At 50.7% G+C, this 26,459-nt stretch overlaps 1 protein-coding gene across 1 annotated transcript in view; it reads right to left on the bottom strand.

Moving 5' to 3' along the window:
* LOC104288816 (Hermansky-Pudlak syndrome 1 protein homolog) overlaps positions 1–26,459 on the bottom strand; it is a 118,537-nt gene that overhangs the window by 27,728 nt on the left and 64,350 nt on the right. Inside the window, exons 4-6 of the mRNA XM_009887688.1 lie at positions 16,704–16,877; positions 15,936–16,107; positions 5,278–5,325 (exon numbers count right to left, since the gene is read on the bottom strand). Coding sequence (XP_009885990.1) covers positions 5,278–5,325; positions 15,936–16,107; positions 16,704–16,877 — 394 coding nt within the window. The remainder of the gene's footprint in view (positions 1–5,277; positions 5,326–15,935; positions 16,108–16,703; positions 16,878–26,459) is intronic.

Below are 26,459 nucleotides of genomic sequence, written 5' to 3'. Positions count from 1 at the left end.
TTGCTGATATTTACAATGACTCAGTGCACTTGACTTTCAAAAAAACCCCCAAAAAACCCTAAACCAAAAAAACCCTGAACAGTCGCAGCTCTCCAAGCTCTAAAAAAGCCAACAGCAGCTGCAGAGAGCTCCAGCGCTGACAAGTACCTCCCCAGGCAGCAGCATGGTGCACAGGCAGCCAGGCCGAGACGGCCCCGGGGGACCGCAGCATCCACATCCTCCTCTCCCCACACCGGCGAGGTCTGAGCGCCAAAGAAGATGAGCAGACAGGCCTTCCCCAGCGCGGGCAGGGGTCTCTGGCAGAGGACACATAGCTCAGGGAAAAGCTATTTGGTTCCAACAGGGGCTGGCAGATCTTTCAGTGGGCTCTGAGTACGATGCAGCACCAGAGCTGGCCCTGAAGCCTAGGAGATATCAGCATGCCCATCGTGGGCACAGACCATGCCATTTCTCATAGTATAGGAGAAAACAGACACGGGCGGTTACATGCAGAGCTGACTCATCATGTCCCCCAGTTTGATGCCGCTATCTCTGTAGACAGACAATCTGCAGGAACCAGCTAAGGAAAAGAGGAATCTAACAAATAAATCCTAGATGAGACACACGTCTTAAAGAAAAGGCCATGTGCAGCCACTTTGGGTGCCCTACTATACGGTACAAAGCTGAGGCCAGTTCTGTCCCTTCCGCTTACAGAGCAAGGGGTACCCCGTTTCTAAAAAAACTCATTTGAATATGCCCTAGAAACCTGTGATGGGACCAGTGCACTTTGCAAAGGGAATTGTCACTGTATCACTCCGGAGGTGGCCAAACCAGAGCATGGTGCAGGGGCAGGACTCCACCAAGGGCCGGGCAGGGATTTGTGCCAGCGCAAGGAAATGCACCACACCTCAATTCCTGGCCCCCATCCTTGGATGGAACAGTAACATGAGACTCAAAACACAAGGACAGGAGCTGGGAACAGTACACTGAGAAAGCTGCTGCCAGGGGGACATCTGAGGCAGGGTTGAGCACAGCTGCCAACCGAGGACGTCCCTGTCCTCGGGCAGGCTGCAAGGCTGGGATGCACACAGGTCCCCAGTGCCTCCCAGAGAAGGGCAGTGCCAGGCACCGGGGCTCTTGGGCGAACCTGGGGCTTGGCTGCACATCTCTATCCTGTCACCTCCGGGGCTTGTGCTGCCTTTAAAATGGGTTTCTGGAAAGATCCACAATTTGCTGCGTGGGACCATGATCATCGTCCCATATTTAATGAAGGCAGTGCACTGGCTCCTGGGCAGCTGGTTTCATTTACCTCCTCTTTCATTTTAAAGAGAAACCTTTGCCCCTATTATCTGACCTCTTCTTCTGTTGCAGTTAATTACATTAAAGCCCACTTCCCAAAGCTCAGGAATTTCCGGATCTACTTTGTTGCCTGCTGCTATGGGGAGAGTCTGCTAGGAATTAGGGCACCCGCCTGCCGGGGACGTCGAGCGGGGCAGAACCCCGCCGTCAGCGTGACACCCCACCACCACCGCAGCTGTGAAACCAAGACACCTCTGCTGACGGAGGTGGTCCCGATCCCTGAGCATCTTCCCGAGGAGAGGGCAGAGCCGCCATCTGCAGCTCAGGACACAGACAGTCCCACTGCTCCCCGCCCCTGGAGAGGAAAGGGGAGATGTGACCAGCTCCCCCCAGGTGAAGACCTGCGGGCACAGGGGAGAGGCGCTGCCCACCTCCAATCAACTAATAAATGCACCAATAAAGAAGAATGACTGGGGGCTGCTCTCTGGCCCTAAAGGCACAACTCACCCCCATGCCTTTCTCTGCCCCTGGACGAGGTGCCTCTGTGCGTCCCGACGGTGGGAGCCGTCTCTGGCCCATGGCGTCTCCCCGGCCGTGCCCTGGCATCACCTGGGACTGTGCTGGTGGCCAGGGCTACGATGCTGCCAGGGACTGTGCCCTCCATCAGACAGCGCAGAGGATGGCAAGCCAGTGTGCAAAGCCGTGCCCTGGCCAGGCCTGTTTACAGGTAAAGATGACTCCTTCCTGCAACCCCTTCCTCCAGGCACAATCTCAGAAGTCACCGCACCCTGAGCACCTGCAGTAAGCTCACGCGAGCCAAAATATATACCCTTGGTATATCCATTGGGGGGGTGTGTGTGTGTGCACACTGGGAAAGTCTCCCCGGGCACCTTTAGGAAATCTGCCCCCTGCTACAGCTACTGCCTGGTGAGCATCTCCCTCCGCACACTTGATGTGTGTAAGCCAGAAGAGATGCCACCCAAACCAAGCCCAGCAAAAGCATTTCAAGCAGTATCTCCCACACGCCTGCGTGCCTGGCACCTCTGACTGCCACACAGGGTGGGTGGCTTTCCATCTTGGAAGATAACATGGCATTCTCCAAGGAGCCAAAAGGATAGATGTCGACTGGCTTTGAAGAGGCAGACATTTACTTTCCTGTAAGCAACAGGGATTTGTGCTTCAAAGGGAGCGTTACATAAGGATTTGCCCACTAAATTTGCCAAACGTGAGAGTTTTGCACGACATTTGGGATGGGAAACCGGCCATACAGACTGAGAGAGCACGCACGGGGAGGGGACCGGGCACGGCTGCAGGTTTAAGTGGGCAGTGAATCTTCCCCTTGTGCGAGGACGCCGGCACCGAGCGAGGAGATGGCTGTGGGGAGGTTTCCGAGCAGCGGGAACCCGCATCCAAAGACTGAGGGGGTCTGCAATAAACTGAGCATTTACTCATAACCAAACATAACAAACAAACGATCAGGGAAACGCCAAAACTCTCAGAGCCACTGTCCGTCCCACCTGCCACACCCTCCTTTAGTGGAAATTCCCTGAGCGTTTCAAAGCCGTTCACACATCCCTCTCCAGCAACACATTACTTCTGAAGAGGAAGGCACACATGCTGAGTTACATATGTAAGTGAAACCATTCTCAGAAAGGCTGGCGAGGCCGCTTATTTCCACCCAGTGTCACTTTTCTGTCAGATATATTTCAGATATATTCTGTTTTCACACAGAGAATAGGGATCCCTGCAATGTATTCCCTTCTCAATTCCCTTTCTGGATCGAGCGCAGCCTTTTCAAAGGAATAACAGATTTGACAAATTTATAACCGATATCCCGGGAGAACGTTAGGGTTTGGAACAGAAACGTTCATACTTGAAGTTCGACAGCAGTTTAGTTTCCTGCTAATAATTTTCTTCTTGGATACAAAGGAACGTGTTTTGTTTTGTTTTGCTGTTTGGAGCAGAGGGATGAGACACTGTTTTGACATTTATTCATAAACAGTACAGAAGCCCAGCTCGGAGCTGTGGCCATTGCCAGTCCTCGCACATGCAGATGGGTGCAATCTCCAGAGCTCCAAACCCGGGCTGGGGGAGAAGCGGCTCCTACGCCGCAGTGGAAACGGGTCAGGAAGCAGCGCCTGAGCCCCACCGACCCTCATGGGGAGCTGCACCGGCCCTCCCCATCACAGGGTGCTCAGCACCAGAGCTGCCGAGCCCTTTGCACTGACCCTAGAAGAAGAGGTTTCAAAGCAGACGTGCGGGCAGATTCCCTGCACGCCAGCATGAAACTCCATGTCTGAAGTCTGGAAATTTGTTCCTTCAACTCCTCCATGGGCTTGGCCCGGGGATCCAAGCCCTGTTGCAGAAAGCAAATTCCTGGACGAAGTAAATGTGATCAGCACATCGTGTAATCATGAAAAGCAAACTCCCAGCTGAGACATAGATCATCAGTGCACAGCATGAGCCTGTAAGTAACACAAATCCTGCTCCAAATGCTCTGCTACCCCACTGCCCCCATTGCACCGAGCTGCTGCTGCCTGGCAGGGAAGCCCCAGGAGCCAAACACCCAAGCAAGCGATGCTGCAGCACCATGAGGAACAGGGCTTGCTGGATGCTGGTGCTATAAACCACCCTGAGATACCAACAGTTGCTTCTGCAGGAGGCTCCAAGGTTAACACACCAATACAGAGACCCTGGGCGCACTCGCAAGAAAGCCTCACGTCTTAAAAACCAGCAAGCTCTTTTTAAGAGCAGGTCTCCAGGTAGGCTTTTACAAGAGATGGGCTTTACAAACCACGCTGCTACACTTCAGCAAAGCAACCTGAGCACCCCACGAAGGGTCTCCGTGAAGAACCAGCTTGGGGAACAAGCCCTGTGGGCAGCACACACAAGCCCTCCTTGCGCCTGAGACCCCAGCTCCCGTGCCCTGCGTGGGAAGTTTAACCCAGTATCAGATCAAATCCACTTTTTCTGGGAACAGGGGAGTATCACCATGGGTTTTGCTCCAGTGAATGTCTTTTCTGATGCAGGAAAGAGTCCTGCCTGCCCCACACACCCTTTTTCTATCAATTCTGTCGGTCGCTGCTGTGCTTGCACACTGCCTCACCTTTGCAATGGCATTTGCACTCCCATTGCAGAGAGTCACAGCCTCCTGGGGAGCCTGCCTCTGCCCACAGTGTGCAAACTGGGGCAGTTGGAAATAAGAGGAGAAGAAAGGTGTTTATGGATTTTCCCCCAATTAGGAAAACCTTTCCCTCCACTTGGGTGCCTGTCACACCCAGCGCTACAGCTCAGAGATGGCTTTGCTCTTCTGAACTGCAGCACATGTAGGAAACCAGGAGGAAAATCAGGTATCAGCATCTCTCTGGCAGCCCCAGCTGGGCCTGGATCTTGGATGTTCACCCCCTTTCCGTCAACATCCACTCCTGGGGCTCCATCTGCAGTGTAGGACAGCAGCATGTCTACAGGACCCTTACAAAACAGAGCAGGCACTGGGGCATTACGCATTTACCATTGGACTAAACTGCCTCTCCCTCCTCTGGGCCAGACCAGCTTAGCTTCAGGCCAGTGGTTGCAGGGAGACAGTGGTTGGGGTGGAAAGAAAAGGGCTTTCAGATAGTCCCATACACCTGTTACATGTGACTTTTGCTTCCCTGTTGTCCCCACCTGGCCACCACTGGAGCTGCTTGGACCTCAGCGGTGCAGCGCAGGGCTTTGTTTCCAGCAATCAGGCAGGCCAGGCACGCAGGCAATGGTATTTTTAGCCTCTGTCTCAGCTGCCGTGGTAAAGGTTAATACATCCCCTCCTGTATTTGTTCGAGAGGCTCCAGAAGGAGGGGCAGAGCCTCTTTCGCTTATTTGAATGCAGCAGGAGGACAGAGGAGGTGGCTGTCACACATCCGCCCCCTTTCACACCCAGACAGCGCATCAGCTCTGCTCCCAGCGTCACCTTATCACTGCAATTAGCGTTTGAAAGTAGAAGGAACGGTGAATACCTACTGTTGCCAGGTAACAGCATCCACCGTGCTGCCAGCCACTTTCATGAACCTATAGGAAACAGAGGAAGAAACCGTGTAAGCCCAATGTTGTCACAGGGGAAGTCCTAAAACAACCGATGCCCATCCTACATCACGGGATACCAAAGGCGGTCACCACACTCACAGACCCTTTCTAATGAAACCTTTGCATCCTTAAATGGAAGGAATAAATTAGACTTAATACAAATGCTTGTAGCTAGCACAGCTGAGGATAACGGAGTGAAACCCAACTGGCAGCAGAGCTCTGAGCATCATTTTGGGGCAGGTAGGGAGAGCTCTCTGAGCACAACAGCATTTCAGGAACAAGATCTTGGGGCATGTACTTAGTTCTATGACTGCAACAACCCTCAATAGTGATTAAAGAAAAAGTTCTAAATGCCCATCTTAAAACCAGACACTTCTTCACCCAACATGTATTTAAGCTGAGGAACTCCTTGCCTGGACTCAAGCAAGGACTGGGAAATGGAAGAAAAAACAGCAACACTATTAGATGCAAAGACGCCACCTCCAGCTCAGGAAGCCCCTGAGCATTGGAGGATGGGAGGAAAGGCTGGACAAATACTGCTACAGGCTTCCCTTTTTTTGGATGCTCTTTCTTTGGCATTGGCTGTTAGCAAACTGATGGGATTCTGACCTGGGTGCACTTGTGGTCTGTCCTGCTCCTGTGACTAACCACAGGCCTTCCACGCACAAGGTTACAGCAAGTTATATGTACTTACGGACTCAACCATCTTAAAGAAAACACACCTCCTCCAGACAGACCCTATTTGAGTCAGACCTGAGGCCACACATGTGTATCTGTTTACGCTGCTGATGCCAAAACCAAATCCATTACTAATCTTGGGGTCCGTACGCGACCAGGCAGCAGCAGCCTCTAGCTTGCTGCCATCCAAGATGGTCCCTCCCTGGCTCCCTGGTCCAGCAATCCAAACTGCGCCTTGGAAAACTGCGGCTCCCAGGAGGAAGCCAAAGCAGTCACTCACTCTATTCTTACGCTTAGGAGCAGAGATATGAAAACACACACAGGCACACACCAACTGGCCAGGCACGCTTTTCTGCTCAGTAGTGTAACATGTGCTGCATAGCTGATGCATTTTGGAAGTGATAATGTATGCACCTGACAGGAGACATTGGCGTGAGCAAGCGAACGTGATGAGAAAGAAACCGACGCTGTACTGTCTCGGGCTGCTTTTTGATGCACAGGGATCCCAGGAACACAACAGGAATCACACAGATGTCCTGATTCTACTGGGACACAGGGATGGGTGGCGCTGGGTCCTGGGACCCCCAACTCCCCCAGGACAGCCCCACGACGGAGTGCGGGGAAGGAAAGGGAAGGTTTGTGAGCCCTTTTATCAGACCAGTTGTCATGGCAGGGAAGAGCAGCAAGCTTTCCGGCACATGAGCCTCTAATCAGGTCTGAAACAAGAGCAGCAAACTTCAGGCTAAATATAGCTCGGAAACAATCATTCTGACTTTAAATTAATGACGATGGTCAATTATAGACTGGGACAAAAGGGCAGCTGGACCCTGTGAAGCATAAGAGGACACTGGCAAAGACAGCGGTAATAAATCGCTGTGGACAGAGAGGGAAGAGATACAATTAGAAATGGAAAAACAATAACGTGCTGTAAAACCCCATAGCACGGATGCATCCCTGATTCTGCTGCCTCGCAGTGCTGTGAGCTTCATTTCCCAGGCTCGCCTTTCAGAAATGCTTTTACATCTCTCTGGAGGGTCAGGCCAGTGCCAGGGCAGTGGTTTGGTCAGGGTTCCTCCCCAGCTCAGCATGGCGAGGAGACCAGCTGGACCAGCCCCAGGGAGGTGCGAAATCCACGCAACTCGCACAGCTCATCTGGATCAAAAAGAAAAGGGGATTTTGCAAACATTGCTATGGAGCGGCTGCTGTTCTACAAAACTAAGTGCACAGAAATATGGCAAAGGGATCAAAAAAAACCCCGACTCCCAGGTTTTAAATGCTCAGTAGAGACTGTTGCCTAAACTGTAATGCACAAAGTGTACAAGAGTAACTAATGAAGTCTAAGCTGAAATTATGAACACAATCTACATTGGGTTTGAAGATCGATATATTGCAATTGGGTTTGAAGATCAGCCCAGCTTTCTTTCTAACCTCAAATGCTTTATGTTACGGCTGCAAAATAAACCATCCTGGACTTCACTAAATCAGCTCTTCAGGCTCAGCTTGGCACTCTCCACTCTCAGTCCGAAACCATGAGCAGATGGAGCTCGGAGGAAGAAGTTCTTTGGTGTTCCTCACCACTTCCACAGTGCCTACAGCCCTGCTGCAAACACACCCGCTACAGCGGTCTTTGAGCAGGGACTGAAGAGCAAAGCAAACCCTCGATATAACCTCCAGCATCCCTGGAGCAGCAGAAGCAGGACATCCATCTGTCCCATCTCCCGCGTCTCTAGGAAGCTAAGTGACCTGTTGTTAAAAAGCTCCTGAGAAAATGTTGTTCTAGGACACAGGCATCACTCAGGCAGCACAGCGCAGACCAAAAGCAGGACAGAAAAGGCCCTGGTTTGCTTAGTGTTCCTCTTCTATCTCCGTAAGAGCAAAATAAATCGGTTAGTTCTGGTCATTTTCAAATTTTACCATAAAAGATGGATATCTAGCTCAAATTTTGCTTTCCATGTCTGTTTTTCTTTCTTTTTCCTTTTATTGAGATTTTTGCAGGATGAAGTTCAAAAGTTCCTGGTAAAACTTCAAGTCCTGCCTTAATGGTGGAGTTGTGCCTGGAGCACCCCAGATGACTTGGGCAATGGTCTCTACCCTCCAAAGGGAACCCAGAGCAGCTCAACAGCCCACAAGTGGTACTGCACGAGCAAGAGATGAAAGCCCAGGGCAGGTGGAGATGCAGTGACACACCGGTATCCGAATATCCTCGGTTTAGGCATACAGATGTTACTAATCCCTTTATTCCTGTAGCACCTGTGCGGCTCAAACCACAGATTTTGAGGCCAGTGAAGATCCATACGGTCCAAATGACCAGCGCTGGCACATTTTTATCTGGGATTTCCTGGACTGCACGATGTCCATGTGTGCAGCGCGGCGCAGGCAGAGCAAACCAGACGCTTCCGGGAGGGCTCAGGTCCCTGCACATGTGCTGCACAGATGGGCCGGGCTGGCGCAGTAAATCTGCCATTTTCCTACACATTGGCCTTTCTCTGTAAGCACCAATCGACCGCGCAGCGCCTCTGCAGTCAATCCCCCCCTCCCAGGAGAAGCTGAGCCTGTGCTGTGCAGGCAACGTGGGCAACTACTGCAGCGATGCCCCGTAATTCAGATGGGTGGCAGCCCCAGGGCACGGCCGTGCGGTATCCCCAGCTGGACTTCCACAGATCAGAAACCTGGGCAAATTGTTGAAGTCCTCAAAATCTGCTGGGGCAGCATCTCTAGGTGGGGAAACAGGACGTGTGAGAGGCCCATGGAGGAACAGGAGCCTCGGGCAGGGAGTTTGTGGTACTGATGTTTATACAAAGTCACTGAGCTTGGATACGGCCATCTCCTCACCCTTGCAGCTGCCCATGTGCCAGCATCCCATGCCAGCCCTACTACTTGCGGGGCCTGTGTTGAGCCAGAACTGAGGCTTAAGCTTTTTTTTAAAAAACAAGCAATGAGAAAAAGGTAATTTAGCATTGCTTAACTCAAACACTTCGCAGCTTTGTCCCAGAAATGGTAATATGGGCAAAAGGTGGGACAGCACATCACAACTCAGCTGTGGGAGAGTGGGGCAGAAGAACTGCAACACCACGAGATGGTACCGACACCACAACTCTATACTGTGACACCATGGCTCAAATCTGACCTTTCCCAGAGCAGCTCCCATAGCCACATCTCCCAGGACTGCAACTTTCACTTGAGTGTGGGCACGTCTCTGAAATAGATCTCCTGTCCTGATTCAATACCTGCCAGTCACAGAGCACTTACTGCAACCTTAAGCAAATTACTCCCATGGTTAATTAGCCTCCAAGTATGTTATTTCTCATCTGAATGTGTCTGGCTTCAGCTTCCAGCCACTGGAACTTCCTAGGCTTATTCCTGATACATTAAAGAGCCATCTGCTTTTGGAAATCTCGTTCCCATGCAGGTAATTGCAGATTGTCATCCTTTAAACAATAAAAAAAAAAAAAAAAAGTGATCTGTAACAAAGAATGCAGCTGCACAAAGAGACAAGTTACTGTTGCACAGGTTCCCAGACAGTTTAGCATCATCGCCTGACTCCTGGGTGCTGGACTTCACAAACACGGGATATTTCATCTGCTACTCCCTGGAGGAACACAAAAGCAAACTGACCCCCTCAAGCCCCAAATGTCGGAGCAACACTGGCCTGCCTGTGGTGCCGTGGCTGATCCCTAGAGGTGGGTGGCCGATCTCTGCCCGTTGAGCCAACAGTGATGGGTAGAAATAGCTTCATCTTGTGTCTGAATTTTTTGGTGAGGGAGACTAAGGCACAGGCGTCACTTGCTAACTTCTTCGGGTTTCAGTAGCACAATCAGATACCTGCAGCAGCAGAGACAGGTACTAAACCAAACTGCAGCTGCTGCTCAACAAATCTGACCTGGGATTCAGACAGGGATTTCCCTTCAGGGAACAGAGCCTGGTGGGGACTACATACAAATCTGCTGCTATATAGTATTGTCTCTCTGCTCAGCATCACCTTTCTTCAACCAACCTGATCTACGGCAGGGCTGTACAAGCCTTCTAGCAAAGAGGGCTTTAAGTCCCAGACTGACCCACCCAGCCTTGGTAATCTGCACTCCAGGGACTCTGGAGGTTGCTTTTGGACCGTGATGTTGCGTAAACACTGATGCTTTTTCCCACCATTGATTTGTCCAGTCCCTTTCTGAACACACACAGCTCTGGCCTCCACAGCCCCCTGTGACAATGACTTCTACAATGCCATCACGTACCATGTGAAAAAGCTTCCTCCTTCTTTCCAAAGCTTCCTTCCAAACTGCTTTCTGCACTGTGGAAAAAACACCCCATTCACAGGCTCGTGGGCCTCGATAACATTCCCTCTGAGCTGTCTGTCTTCTGAGCTGAAGAGGCACAGCCTATTTAATCTCTTCTCACATGAAGACATCATATACCTCCACGCATCCTTGGCTCCTCTCCCTGTAACCCTCCTGATCCTATTACATCTTTTCTGAGATGAAATAACTAAGATTGTAGATAGCAAACAGGATGAAAGTACACTGTGTACTTATACAGTGGCATAATCTCATCTATGTCTTTTCTTAAGCATTTTGTTCCTCCTATACAGGTGAACGTGATTTTGGCATTCCAGCCATCCAGATCAAGTTTCAGCAACAACTATCTTAACTCTTTCCTCTTGAAAGAACAATAGCTAAATCCTTTGCTTGTATCTCAGATCCTTGACCCTGCTATATAACCAACCACAAAATGCCTCATCGCATCCTTCACACCTCATTTCAATGTATTTATGAATGGATTCACTCTTCAGTTCAATGCTACCAGAGCTTGAGTTCATGCTGCGGTGACCTCCTCCTCCTTTTGTATCATTAGCGTAATGTTGCTTGTCTTGTGGTTTGATTTTTTGCTCAAAATTCTTGCTCTGGACCTATTTAGTGTCCCGGTACAGTCAGTGCAACCAGCCTTACGGTAGCTTGCATAAGGGTGAAGCTTCTGGCTCTGCTGACAGATACGCTCGCCTCTGTGGCATCACTAAAGAGCCTTAGACCAATACAGCAAGGATGTACTTTTTAAAGAAAGTTAGACAGCCAAAAGAGAGTTTCTAAAAACCACAGTGCTTAGTAGACCCCTGTATCAAACAGCACAGCAGTCCTTGTCAGCAAGAGGACAGGACAAATACCTACATTTCTTCCTGAACTCCACCCAGAGTCCTTCCCTCTGCCAGATACCACCTACTCCAGGCTCTCCTTGTTTCTCTTCCCTACTTGAATTTAAATAAACAAGCTCTGTCCATACACTGTCTTTGGCTGCTACTCCAGAACAGGTCGCGAATAAAAAGCAATGCCTGGACTGACTGATGTGTGCTGACCCGCTCAGACAGCCACAGCCCTCTTCGCCCTTGTGATGGCACCAACACAAGGCATGGGCAGTCATCATAAAAATACTACCAAAGACTCTCCCATTTTTAGCACCTTGATTTTGCTTTGGGCTCTGGTCCAACATAACAATTGGACCCTAAGTGTACAGCCTGTGCCATTTCACGAGCGATAAGCTAACACTTCTCTCTACCACATAAGCACCAACATAGGAACCTGGGCTTGGGGTTGATTGGTGGATGCAGGGAGAAGGGCTGCGGATTAGGACAGGTTTTAACCTGAGCCTTACCTGGGTTGCCCACAGATAACCAAGACATCATCTCCATACCCCCTCCCAACCCTGCCACGTCCACAGCTGGCACCCATAAAGGTGAGGAAGCACATTTGTCAGTGGTGATGAAACCCTTCCTCCCGTGGACGTGGCAGGGTTGGGAGGGGGTATGGAGATGATGTCTTGGTTATCTGTGGGCAACCCAGGTAAGGCTCAGGTTAAAACCTGTCCTAATCCGCAGCCCTTCTCCCTGCATCCACAAATCAACCCCAAGCCCAGGTTCCTATGTTGGTGCTTATGTGGTAGAGCACTGTAGAATGACATTACCACGAAAAGGAGCCGAGGCAGCAGGTCTGGTGGCTCTGAGAGCTGGGGGATGAGGAGGTAAGGAAAGGCTGTACCTCCCGCCAAGAAAGATTTTCACTTGCCTGGTGGCTTCAGCAGGCTCGGGACCCAAAGTGGCCACAGAGCATCAACAACAACCAGCCTAGCGTGGACACAAGTGCCTGCCAGCCCTTACCCTCTTGGCACTGCAGCTTCTGCCATGGTGGAGGTAACACCCTAATGCTTGTGAGGGTCCAGTAGCAAAAGCTAGGCTACACCAGCTGAGGAACAACAGGTCATGAGAGCCCCTAGCCAAATCTGCCCAGACATGTCAGCGTAAGTTTTGTACCAAATGTTCTGAGCTTTAACACGTGTTAGCATCTCTTCTTCCTAATGGCTTTCCCTCATGTTTCTTCTCTTCCAGCACTGAGTGTGTTACTCAGTCACGCATTAACCTTTGTGTCTGATTCCTGATCTGCTGTTAAAATCTATGTTAATTCCTTAGAATCTCACAATTTTTTCCCCAAGCAAATTCTGAGCAGTTCTGGGATTCCTGTACCTGCAGACGCAGTAGGTAGCTAGCGTGGTCTGCTCTCCAACAGCTCAGGCTGCACGAATGGTCTAATTAACACCTCATCAAACTCAACTGTTGGTTGTGTCTGGAGAAATTCCCTCTTGCACCTGTGCATTCACAAGACACCATTTCCAGCCTCCCGCACAGCAGACCCCAGCCATCGGAGCAATGCTCCGTCACTGCAGAGCCCATCTTTACATCAGCAGTAGTGGTCCTGGTGCAGTCTCTGGGACATGCCAGCCCAGGGTGACACGGATACGCTCTGTGGCTGCTCAGAGCCACTGCACCGCGCAGGGTGGTGCAAGAGCTCAGGAGCAGTAACTCGGCAGTGAAGGGTGTGCAAAGCACGTGCTGCTGCCTTTCAGGCAGGGCTCTCCTCCCCTCACCATATCCTACCTCCATCATCAGAAAATGCATAGGTTTCACCCAGCACAGCTCAGTGTCACCTGCCTAAGGATAGCGTTTGCAGTGGGACAGCGTGCACGCACCCCTACATGCTGGAAACCTTCAGGTGCCTGATCTACACTCATCATCTAGCCTGTCTAGCAGACTCCAAAGAAAGGTGGCATCCCAGGAGGGGTTCAGTCCCACTCTGTCCCAGAGGAGGCCCTAGGATTGGGTCAGAATGGACGTGGAGGTGTCCATCTCCCACTGTTGAGACAGACAGAGCCTTGTGCACAGCAGAATGCAAAGATACTGTTGACAAAGATGTCAACACTACCAGTATTGCAGGACAAGGATTAAACATAAAGAATAAGTTTAGCTTGGATGCTTGAGATAACGGTTCAACAATAGACTACAGTGTTTGGAACACAGAGGATGCAACAGGAAAATGTAATTTTAGGTAATACTTCACAATGAGAGTATTCTGAGTGATTCAGCACCTCAGGTAACTTTAGAGGCTTTCTCTGGAGAACACCAAACTCCAGCTTCTACTGTCAGAGATCACACTCCCTGGGCCTCTCTGACCTCTCCTCTCCCACTTCAGCTCGTTTCCATTATTTCCCCCATCAAAACCTGCGTCCTCACTTTGTCTAACAGGGCACTGATTGCCTGCCAGACTAATCCACCCATCCCGTCTTCTGCTCTGGGGTGTCTCATCTCTCCACTCCAGCCTCACTTGAGTCATAATCTTCCACTTGTCCTATCTCTTCCTACCTGGTTGACTTCTGCTCTTCATCACGTTTTTTAAAATGAGAGCAAAACTTTGCAGATTTCACATCGTCAGGACTATTAACTGCACACACTTCATCTGCTCTGGAGCCTTTATCCTACTGCAACCACTACGTAGACCATTCATGGTGGTCTAGCAAGGCAGACAGCAGGCTTGCCATTGAGAGCACCTTCCTAAATTCCTTCTCCTCTCTCCTGCTTGTTGACTGTGTGGGGCTCATTCAGGATCCTGAGAGGCACGTCCTGGCCGTGACAGCCCCAGGCACGTTCTGAGCCACATCCCATTGACCGGTTCTGCGACGCTCCCGCAGAAGGCAGAGCTCCCGGTAGCACTAACTGAGAGTACTGACGAGACCTCAGGGAGCTGCTGGGAATAAAGCTCATGCTGTCGAGCAGCTCAGGCACTGTGGTTTATTTGTTTGTCCTTTTGCAACTCCGTTTCCAAACACTGCAAACAAGCGTTTAGCCCTTTGTCTTTGTGTAATCAGACTTGTTCCTCCTCTCTACGCCCTGCCTGGTAATAACGGGGTCTTTATGTGGAAAGACAAGCAGCTCTTGTTTCACAGGACCCCATGGGCTGTAAGGCCATGCAGGCACGTGCCGCTCGCCATGAGCTGCAGACACCAGGGTTTGGAGCGCAGGACACAAGGTTTCTCCATGGGGGAGAGAAATCACTTTGAACGCCTGTGGACCAGCATTGCCCTGGCAGGCAGGGAAGGCAGCAGAGGAACAGCAGGAGAGCGGGCATGCTCATTACAGCTCTTCCAGACCAATGTGGGGGTCTGGAGAGCCCCCACTATCCCATCACCAGGGCTGCTCAAACCCTTGCTCTTACCTTCCTTCCCTTTCATTCGAGATGATGTTCCTGCCATCCTCTCCACCGAATTGTACGCTACCGCCTCGCTCCCAGGGTCGCCGTCACTCAGAGCATAGCTCCAGCAACGCGGAGCTGCCGGACCACCCTGACCGTGCGACTCGGCTCTTCCAACCCCTCTTCCCTGGGACCCGGCTGCGGCGCATGGAGGGCAAACGCAGCAGTAGGACTTCCCATTCTCTAAGAGCTTCTTGGCTCTCATCCCTGTTGTTTTCCTTACTCAGCCCGCTCCTCCCGGCGCTAATAGATTGCCTGCTGATCAAGGCTACTACAACATTTTGTAACTCCCCCTGCGCTATACCGAATGCCGGGGCTCCGGCAAGCGATGTGTCCAGGCGGCATCAGTGGCAGCCATGCTCTGTGGGCACAGGGGCTGCTCCCCCACCTTCGCTGGCGGGAGGGATGCTGGCGCCGCAGCTGGTTCCACCAGCTTTATGGTCTCTTTGTGCTGCTGCAGCAGAGCTGAGAATCTGGCCCTGGCTCCCTCCCCGCCTCGCCGGGGACTGCATCAGTGTGCTGTTTATTGTTTCTGCCAGATCATTCATGCAGATGTTAATGAATGCTAGACCAGCTTTGCTCCCAGCAGAGTCCCTTCCACACCTCCCCCTGCCCAGCCCTCTGCACTGGAGTTTCTGTTTACAGTCCTGCAGGGAATTTCCCCTCTGCTGCAAGGTCTTCGAGCTGCACAGTGCTTTTTGCCAGCAGGCTCCCACACCTCTCTGGTTCCTGTAGCTGTCCAATGTCACCTCCAGGTGTCTGTGTCCCTCACTGTCACCATTCCTTCTCCACTTCTGGCCTCCCCAAACTAGAGACGTGCCAATTCTCCTAGGAGGGAGCAGAGGGCTTGGCCAGCGAAGAAAGTTGCTACAGGTTCTTCCTCTGCACAGATGGAGAAAGCAGAGGGAGAAGCCGCCACCAAAGGGGAAGAGCAAAACAATTTGTCCAGGAGGACTCTGAGACAATGTCTACACTGATAAGTGGTGCCAGGACCCACTTCCTGGCCCTGAAGCCCACAGGCATGCAGCAGCCTGCATCGGTACCGCTGCGTTATCTTCACATCCAAATAAGGTGGGCACCTCAGTCTGCCTACAATTGGGAAACGCTCGGAATACCTGGGAGAGTGTTAGTCAGCCCAGCTCAAAATCCTGCCAGGGACTTCTGCAGAAGTTTAGCAGCACAGACGACCGTGTCGCCAACCCCTTGGTACTGCGGTGGCTGGGCTGCGCGGAGCCTCGCTATCCTGGCAGCTGTTGGACGTTGGGAAGCCAAAGAGCACGTCTACCTGCTGCAAAGGGTATCAGTCTCCGGGGGCGTTTCTGATCTCTTCTTGATCAAAGCAACATCACTTACCCTTCCAGAAGAGCGATGACGTTCTTTCTGGGCCTCCCAATGTTCGGCCCGTAGAGGTTTGCTCTGGAATAAGTGCGGATAAGCTGCAGCAGGCTTCTCAGCTGGATGTAGTCCTTCCCCAGCTGGCTGCCGTTCACCGAGCGGCCGATCAGGGTCCGATAGTTATTGGGCTCTGGGAAAATAAAAATAGACAAGCAAGGCTTGCCAGCTCTGCTCCTTCATCCGCGCTTCCGGAGAGAGACACACAGCTCACACGCTGTCGCACAGCTTGAGCTCCGCAGAGCTGCCTGCCTGCTCTGCCGAGCAGCAGAAGGAGCCGCTGAGGTGTGGATGGGGGCCATCTCTCGCTCTCCTGTGCCAGCATCTCCTCCCATGTCCGTTTAGCTGTATGCTGGGTGAAGGACCTCCACCTTGGTGTCATGCTTTTGTCCCTCTAGGGTCCCCCACTTCCCCTGGCACTGCAGCTACCATACAAGTCCATACACCTGCTGGTCTGCCCACCCCAGGACCGGCTGTACCTCGTAGCCAGGGCAAAAACATTTAATGATTTAATGTGTTTAATACCAACTCATGGAAACATCCAGCTAAGGTGCAAACACACGCCAGGTCTGTCTTAGAGATGGTGCTGCCTTATAGCAGGAGCCTTTAAATCCCTCTGAACCTACACTGGCAAAACATCCTGGGATGTGCAAATATCCTCTTCCGAAAGGGAATACCTTTCTGCTACAGCAAGCTCTGTTCCCGTGACTCTCCTGTTCCCACACTCACCGTTGCCCAGCTCCCAGGAGATGTTGTACTTCTTGCTGGCACTGTACTTCAGCAGGCTGAGAGCATTGGAGCTGTTCCAGGAGTTGTTGGGATTTCGGCGCAAAGCATTCAGTGCAAAGATCAGGTGAAGGCCAGAGCAGTCAGCAAAGTTATAGAGTTTGTCTAGAGACCTGGCTGGGAAGAAACAAAAAACAGCTTGTAATTCAAATGAAAGCTAGTTCCAGGGAGGTTCAAATGATCTTGCTGTCCATCAGACCTTGGCTTCTGTGTAGGATGAGCCAGGGTCAAATGCCATCCCCACGACATCTGTAACCGCAGAAATGCACCTGACCTTTGAAACCGGGATAGGATTCCAAGCGCGGGCTCATCTCCTTCCAGCATGAAACTTGGATGCCCTCCACCACTGTGTCAGAGGTAGGGGCCATGTTACCAGAGACAAGTGACTTTATAACATCTCTTTTCATCTGCTCTTGGCAAGGAAAGTTCAGCCTTTTCTGTGCTTATCCTGCCTTGCATCTCTTTCAGAGCAGATCCCCGCAGTGCCTGAGGAGCAGAGGAGGAAATCACCACCCCGGGGCTGCCAGCTCATGGCCACCTGTCCTACACACTGCCACAGCCTTCTCTCAGCTCCCACAGCCCCCCGTGCCGTAACCAAGCCCCAGCAATCACCAAGCAGAGCCTCCAAGGTGTGCACCACGCACCCAGCTAACCTCCGCTCTGCATGCAAAGAGAGGAGTTTCGTGCCACCTCTTGAGCTCGGGGACAGAGGAGGGCTCCCCGCCTGGTGACAGCACAGCCCGGCCTTGCTGCCCGGGTGGCCCTCCTGGGGTGCTGGGGTCTTTGTGGGATTCGTGTCCTACCTTCTGGTCCCCAAAGCTCCCTGGCTGCCATCTCCCCTGCCGTGCTGTGGCCTTGATGAGCAGCAGGGCACCAGTCAGCAGCAGAAGCAGAGACCAAAGAAAGAGCTGATGTGCTATTCAGGGAAGAGTGACATCAGTACAGGGCGCTGCTGGGAGAGCCAAAATCCTTAATACCTTTTTTTTATTTTTTATTTTTTTTTTGCTTCAATCTTCCCTAAAAACTCAAACGCAATCAAACGTCTGACGAAGCTAACGCCAGTGTTAGCAGGATATGAACTCACACGACAGCAAGAGGAGATTTTGTTAGAGAGTAATTAGATAACTGTGGTGTTTTCAATCACCCCTGCCTGTTGAACTGCATCCCAGGACACTCGGCGAGCTTCCTGAAGCAGCCTCGGAGATGCAACCACTTAACTGTGAGGAGCCACCGGGGATGGGGAGGTTCCAGGGGGCTGGGGAGGGCAGACTGAGGGCTCCGCTTTCCAAAGAGGGGAAGGAGACGCTGGGGAATTACAGAGTAGGCAGACCGGCTTCAGGTCCCAGAAAAATACTTGGACAAAAAATCAAGCTGCTTGTCAGCACTTACAAAATATAAGGAGATGATCAACAGCCACAGGAATGTGTCAAGAACAAATCACGCTGAAGCAATCTACTGACAGGAGAGAAGGGCTTGCGGACAGCAAAGCAGCCATTTATGTCTTATACCTTGATGGTTTTTAAGGCTTTTGACGAGATTGCACATGATGTCCTCTACAAAAAGTGAGGTAACCCTGATCTAGACTGAGCTGCAGTGAAAAACACGCACAACCAGAGCAGATATCAGTAACTTGCTGTTAAACTGAAGGGTGTAGGCAGCCTGCTTTAGGTCTCTTTGCACATCTCCAATAAAGAGGGGTATAAAGGAGCGGAGGATACACACATCAGACTTGCCGTGGCACTAAGGATGCTGGCATGCACCACCACGGCCAAGGGGGCTGAAGGGGATGGAGAGGAGACAACCGCAGGCTCAGGGAATTGCTCTAATCCCAGGGGCGATGCTCCGAGACTGCCTGTGCCCACACTGCCGGACCAAGGTGCAGGTGAGACGGTGACAGCCAGAAGCTGCTCGCTCTGGTCGGGATAAGCTGCTCACAGCCCGTACATCTGCATTTATTCTGTCACCTTTCCTGGTCACTGAAAGCCTCGGTGAACATGGAGCCAGCTCTGAGGTCTGAGAAGAATAAACTTATTTTAAAAGCAATGTTTTAAGGAGGCTCAAGGAAACAAGCTAACTGAATAGCTAATGTTTAATGGAACGCAGCAAAGTCGTGGAAAGGAGAAGAAAGGAAAAATGTGGAAAAGACATTCCTAATCCCTTTCACAACCTTTTTCTAAACGCTACTGGTTGTTTGAGTGAAAAGTGGCTGAATTAGATTAATCTAATGTATTCATCCCACTGGTTCAGGCACATTAGCTGTTTTCTCTGGATGTTTAGTGAATTAGAGACAGATACAGTTACTTAATACTCATTTACTTCGGACCTCCAGGCAAAAAGCTGCACTTGAAATGAGACTCCTGTAAAGAGGATAAGATAGACCCCTAAATGACAACATGAAGATAGCGAAAAGGTGTTACCTGCAGTTCTCCTGCTAGAAATGAAACCTTTTATTTGGTGCAAAACAGTTGTAGTTCTTCAGCACTACAGGAGGGGATTTGTTTCATGTTTAGGAGCCTCGGCAGAGGACTGGGAATTGATTTTCCATGCATCCACCGGAGGAAACAAGCCGTCTGTTTATCCCAGTGCAGGGCCTGCCACTGTGAAATTATATTTTCCCCATGACACTCATTTTGTTTTCGTGCGCCTGGACAAGAGATGCCACGTGTATTTCATGTTCTGCCATGACTTTCCGAGCTGGAAATCTCAGCGATCGGGGAGAGAACTAGGAGAAAAGTGCAGATGCCTGGGGGATGCTCCTACAGGTTTCCAGTGGCCTCTCAGCACACAAACTGACCTGCAGACTGCAACGAGGCTGCAAAGCGCAGAAAACTACTAATAAACCTCTCTCTGCATCAGACCAGATTGTTAATATGGGGACTCTTAGTATCATGACTATCAGGCATCAAGCCCATTTATCTCCTTGATCCTTGGCAGCTCTCTAAGAACGGTGTGAATCTGGAAGCACCGGTCTCTCCAGTGACTCTAGCAGAGCCTTGATGACCCGTTTGCACAAGATGCCCAACTATTAGTGGTGAAAGGGCATGGCTGACCCCTCCTGAGGTGACTGCCTTAAACTGGACATCTCTTTACAGACAGCTGCGGTTAGATGAGAAGAGTACTGTCATGGGTGGCTAAAGCACAAAAAGAAGCATATTTAGACGACCTCGAGTGATGTCCAGCCCTCCATAAGTGCAAACAGGGCCAAAAGAGAATGCTATAAATATTTTACTGCCATGACTAGGGATAGCTACATTACTTCTGAGTAATGAGAACATGAAGAATAGCAGTATTATTAACAGCTGGCTGAAACTCACTTTGAATTCTGGATAATTGCACTGTTTTTTCTTCATCAAACACGGAAAATCTTCCAGGAATTTAACCTTTCCCCATCTAGCAGATCATTAGGCAAGGCTTTCACAAAGCATTTCAATAGAAAAAGCCATTGTCGTACCAGAATGAATCTTAATAGAGCAGAACTGGATTTATAAGATGTTCTCCCTGCCCTGCCCCTTCTCCACCTCTGCCCCATGCAGAGATGCACATGCTCAGTGCTCACGTGCCACTGAGCTCAGGGAGAAGAAATAAAGCAAAAAAAGAGATGAAAATAAGAGGGAGAGTGGGGAGTAAAAGGATGCTGAGAGTCAGCTTCTGCCACTTACTAATGCTCACGTAGTGGGAGTGAGGCTAACCAAGGCAACAAAGCGATGTACTCCCTTCCCTCACACCCAGCTGGCAGGTTTCCGCGGGGATGGGCGCCTGCCTCGGTGGGTTTGGGACTAACAGCAGCCAGTAGGCAGAGACAGAGGCCCCATGGCCTTGGCACAAAAAAGAAATCAGAAGATATTTTGATTCTCAGCCTTTTACATCCTCAGTTGCGGAGGCTTGGATGCATCTGGAGAGCGAATACCACCCGACGATGCACGGCTGGGTGGCCGCCAGAGAAGATCTGCTCGCAGTCCTGTGCTCAGCTGAAGCTCTGCATAGGAATTAAAGATTTTGGCTGTTTGCATGGATCTCTCACCCTGCACAGAGGGAGATAAACAATTTCAAAACGCAGGAGAAGGTGTGAGACCACAAATGGTGGTGGGGTTCATGGGACAAGTACGTCCTTTGTGATTTTTTATTTTTCTCAGTTTCATACAGGGCTAAATTTTAAAGTTCTCCAAAAGATGCATGGCACTTAGCTGTGGCATGCCAACACAAAATCTGAGGCACATTAAAACATCTCTGGCAGTTTAAAATAACTGGAAAGACTTTCCAGTTGTAGTTACTGAATTAAACATTATACTAGAGACTTTACAAAGAACGTAGTATTGACTGCCATTTGGTAAGAGGGACAGTTCAATAATCTCTGGGTTTGAAAGTCTTCCACATTTTTTATTCTGCTTCAGGAATTCTGCTTTGGCAGGGTTTAGCACGAAGAGTGGAAATTCATGTGCACGCTGAGACGGAGGCTGAGATCAGCCGGTGGGCTGAGGGGCGGCGGGGCATGGCACGGCGTGCCGGGCGCTTTCGTAACTCTGGGACGTCAACCAGGAGGACAGGAAAGAAGAGCCTGTTCTCCCTCTAACCCCACCGTTCACCACGTCTGTCTCTCGCACGTACCAGCGCTGAGGAGGATGGGGCGAGAGCTGAGCACGGAGCAGGCAGCACACACCGCACTCCCCAAATTCGCAGGTTAAGCTGGGAAACCAAGCAAATGCACAACAGATGAACGCTTCTGTTGATAAAGCAAAGAAATGCAGTTCTAGAAATAACGATTTCAGCTAATCACGGGTATTGCTCGACTCTGCATTCCCCATAAATTCTGAGCAACGCCTGGACCATCCCTGCAAACAGCTCCTGGTGCCAGCACCAAAGCCAGCAGCATCCCCTGCCCCTCGAGCACCCCACAGGAGAGAGAGGAGGGAACGGGTTGGGAAAGACTTGGCAAAGAGCAAAAGAAGCCCAAAGAGAGCTTTACAGGGAGGGGGCAGAAAGGGCGGCACAGAGTGTTCAGACGAGAGATGAGTAAGATGGGCGAGGAGAGCAATGAATGGAAAAAGAAAGGTATTCCCGCTTATAGAAGAACAAGTGGGTACAGGGAAAATTTATTTACAAACAAACTGCCACCATAGTCAGCTGAATCCCATTTGCACTGGCTCTCTTGGGCTGAATATCCTCATAAAACCACATGTGTGTGGCGAGGACTTAATGTTTTCTTAACAAATAAATATGATTCAGAAGATATGCAACAGGCAATCAGAGTAACTCCAGACCCATGGGACAGGTCTGCAAAACTGGCTTGAAATCTTCCCATGGATTCTATCCCTAGTCACGGTAGGGGTTTCAGACAGGGAAACCAGAACCCCCCATCCACAATTTGCACAGTTAGAGCGCCAAAGAGTAGCCTTCACCGTCACTGCAAGTTCAGAGCAAAAGCAACATCCCACATTGACCGTATGCACTATAACATCCAGCTTGATCCACTGGATCATGGGAACATTTTCCCATTTTATCTGCATGCTAAGCTGTTCCTTCAAAGTTGCTGTTTAAAGAGAATTTTAAAGATTTCGAGGCTACCAAGAAACCCACACAGTTGCTGGAAATTGCATTCTAACGATGACCATCCCAGCTGGGAAGCTGTTTGGTTTTAATTCAGTCTTCTGAAGCATTTTGCTATGCAGTAAAACCACACCGTGTAAAGATGCTGAAGAATTCCCAGGCAAAATTACTGGCAGGAGGGAAAAGCTTGCTTGCCTCAGACACACGTTTCACCTGAAATGCTCCCTCTACCTGGTCAGGCTCCCGATTTCCCCCAAAGAGGACGGAGGTGCGCAGAGCCTTCGCTTGCTCTCATTTACCTCCCAGGCTTCCTCATCGCAAGCGAAGGCTGGGGGCGTGCTGCGCACGGAAAGCGCTTCCTAAGGCAAGGTGCAGCGTTGGAGGTCTGCTCTGAGTGACAAGAAGTGCTTTGGCAGAGCCTAACGGTGCTATAGAAAAGGGATCTAGTTTAATCCCATCTGAAGAATACCTGAAAGTTGGAGGAACTGGCTTTAATACTGCCAGCCAGTAAAGAAATGCTGCGCACTGTGTGTTAATGAGAACCTGGATTTTATATCCAGCTGGATGACAGATGGGGGATCTGGGGCTATTCCCCCCGGAGTATCGAGGGGGCCTTGTTCCAAGGGAATTGTTGTCATCATCCCTGGTCTTTAAGCAGCTGAACATCGACCCTCAATATTCATTCAAGTCTTTAACTAGATTTTTCATTTCACTGCCAATGCAGAGGTGATTATGCTGACCACGTGAGCTAGGTTTAGTCCTTAACACCACCGTACAGAAATAGCAGTCTGGGGGCTTGGTGTCAATCTCTCGCCAATAAGAAGCTTGGCCAGCAGCCATGGATTGTGGGCTGAGTTCCCAGCTGGCATATAACTTGGAAGACTACCACGAGGTCTGGGTTCAATATCCAATTGCTAAGGAGTCTGGCTGACAGCCTCATTTTGTGGAATGAATCCCAAATTAATATAATGCTTTTGATACCAGACAAGGGGCATGGCCTGCTTCCAAATGCTGTAAGGGCTCAGATAAAAGCCATAGGCATTGGGTTCAGTGTGTAAATGGCATCGAGGTCGGATAGCAGTCAGGATTGGGCTTAATCCTCAGATGGTGAGAAAAAGGAATGAGCCCTGAGCTCTGTCTTCACAAAAAAAAAAAAAAAAAGAAAAAAAAAAAAGAGCTCAAACAAGCAGAATAGCTCTGTTTTCAATCCTCGTGTGGTAAAGAGCTCACAGGACAGTAATGGTTTCTAGGAACAAGTGTAAATTAACATGGAGCTTCAGAAGAGATGTGGGATCTGGGTTCAATCTCCAAATGCTGTAAAGCTCAGATAATGGCCAGAGGGGCAATTTCCAAACCCTCTGTTCCAGCCTGGTGTCTGAGAAGGAACCAAGATCACATTACAGCTAAGAAAGCTGCTTTCTTCTGCTGCATAACTTAAGACATTTTCTCCCTTTTGGATCGGGATGAATCCAGCATCTTCTAAAGTTTCAGAGGGAAATGGAGGTGGGCAGGGAGAGGGCTACAGGTCTGAGCACAGCAGAACAGAGCAAGAGGAAATAAGACCGCGAGCACCACAAGCCCTTGTGCGCGTTGTTGGCCACCCCAGCTCACTGGGCTTGAGCCACGCAAACTCCTCCAGACAAAACACAGGTACAGCTCATCAGCATCCTTGCTGCTCCGCCGTGCCTGCACCGCTGGGCATCCTCGGGGCCTCTGCGAGAGGCAGATCATCCCACCGAGAGACGGCAATAGCCTGCGTTGCAGCTACTTCTCACTGACGCCGTTTGCACAAGGGACCGGCGTGAAACAGCGCGCGCAGCAGTAACTCCCTCCTGCTCTCACAGCTCGCCGGCGGAGTACCTTCCTGACGCAGCTAGGCTAGTTTGCTGGAAGTTGCTCCACTTTGTGTACGGGAATGCAAATAAAATGTGTATAAAATAATTCAAATACTACTTTGAGTGCGCATTTAAAGTTGTTCTGTTATGTAGGAAGCCCTTCCTGGACGTGGTTTTATCGAAAGCAGTATCATTCCTGTGAAAAGCTTCAAATTTTAATGAATCGGCACTATTTCCCTGCCCTTGAGAAAATCCTTTAAAACCTTGTTGTGGTCCCCAGGGCTCTCAGCTTTACCTCCAAAGTCTGAATAGAATGGACCGCAGAGGACAGGGCCTGACCTCTGTGAGTACTGCTATAACAAGCCCTGGCTTATAAATCACCCAGACTCTCGAGCAGCAACTGCAGACTTGGGGGGGAAAAAACCCAAAACCCTCTCTTTGGGGCAGCGACTACCTGTTCCTAACGACCAGGGGTGCTGAAGACAAGCCCTGCCAGCACCATCCCCTGCAGGCACGGTGGGCACAGCCCAACCGTTTTGCCCTTGACCCTGAGCAAAGCCACGACGCCGGTGACAGGTTACAGCCCCTGCGACGAAGCCGCCTTCCTCCGGGCTTTACCTGTGCACGTGGAGGGAGCGAACGCGCCGGGCTTGGGAACACGGCTGCAGATATAACCCAGCTCCGCTTGCCAGACCGTTTGCTGACAGAATGACTGTTTTATATGGCTATAAGAGCAGCTATAAGCGCAGCTGTCTGAAAAGCAACAAAATCTATGATGTGTGTTTCTAAATCCAATGACAGCTGGCAGCGCTGCGCTGCAGCTCATTCCTTCTTTTACACAGTTTAGCTAAAACACTTCTCTGCGATCGCCCCGATTTATCAACAAACAGCAGTTTCTGGAACAATTTAAAAGCATTCCCAAATAGGCAAGAAGTGGTCAGCTCTTCAAGCTCTAAGCAATCTCTGAGCTCCCAAATAGGCAGGCAGCTGGAGATGGACAGGGACGGCTGATGGGAGGACCGAATGCCCTCCCTGACCGCCTCGCGGGGAGGATGGGGCTGTGGATCACATCGGGATGGGGGGCTTTGAGGCAGAGGTACTTGGGCAGCTGTAGAGCGTTACCCACGGGTGGGGGGAATAGTGATTTATAACTTTAAAGCTGGCTTGAGGCACAAACGTGAGCCATTTCTGTGCTGCCAGGGAGGAGAGGTGACTTGGGCCCTACACGGTGCTACTCCCCAAGCTGAGGAAACCACATGGAGGGGGATTCTCTTGTGATCAACTCTCACCTCCCAGGCGTGGGAAACCCTGTGCAGCCCAAACCCACACACATGCGTACAAGATAATGCCATAGCTTGCTGCACAGTCGTATAACGTAACACGAGGCAGAGCGAGAAGACTCAAGGGCAGGCACCATGCCTGTCCCCAGGCTCACCTTCTCCTGCCGGCTGCAGAGCAGTGCCTGTGGGGCAGACACCAGCAGCCGTCACGGGGACCCACTCCCTTGTGCATCACTTGCTGCTCAGGCAAGCTGCATCCACATCATTCTTTCAAGGTGCCACAGTTGCAAGGCAGAGGTTTTCCCTCTAAATGCTTTTTCTCGACAGCATCTGAAGCGCTCACACTGCAGCAAGAGGACAGATGTTTTCAGCGCTTTCCTGCAAAAAGCGCGCTGAGCAGCACGGGCTGCGCAACACCCTGTGCACATGCTGCGTGGCTAAACTGGAACAAAAGATGTACAGCTACAAAGCATGTTTTTAGCACGTTTATCTAACCTCAGTAAAATGCTTAACCCAGGTAAGCTGTGCATCTAGCCCACCCATTCCCTTCAGCCCGGCCGGCAGCTCCCATGCTCCGTTTTTGCTGCCTGAATGGCCGTCATGTGGCAGACACACAGCTCGATTGAGAAGAGCCTCGCGCAGGGATGCGCGCCAGACCCACCCAACAGCATCTCCAGACCTCTCTACCTCCTGTCCCCCCCCGGGGTCTCTCGCCGCTCCAGAGGAGAGTGACACTGATCGGTCATGCTAGGAAGCTGAAATACCACATCGGGAACAAATTCAAACTGAGGACTTTAGCGTTGCCAAACCCCAACATTCAAAAATCATGAGTCAAACTCCCAAAAATCATGGGACTAGCTTGAGAAACCTGGTTTTAGCATAATTTTCATTGCCTGCTGTTTTCAAAAATTCCGGGCGCTTTTATAGGACATTTTTAAGCTCTTCTACTACCAGGAGAGCTACAATCTGGCTTGTTTTTATTTTCCCTTTTTAAGGGCAGTTGATGTGCAGGAAAACAACCGTTTTATTTTACAAGTTGT

This window comes from Charadrius vociferus, unplaced genomic scaffold (genome assembly GCF_000708025.1).
Source record: "Charadrius vociferus isolate BGI_N301 unplaced genomic scaffold, ASM70802v2 scaffold486, whole genome shotgun sequence".
Classification (NCBI taxonomy): Eukaryota; Metazoa; Chordata; class Aves; order Charadriiformes; family Charadriidae; genus Charadrius; species Charadrius vociferus.
Note: the sequence above shows the minus strand (reverse complement) of the source record. Positions and strands in the feature narration are given on the sequence as shown.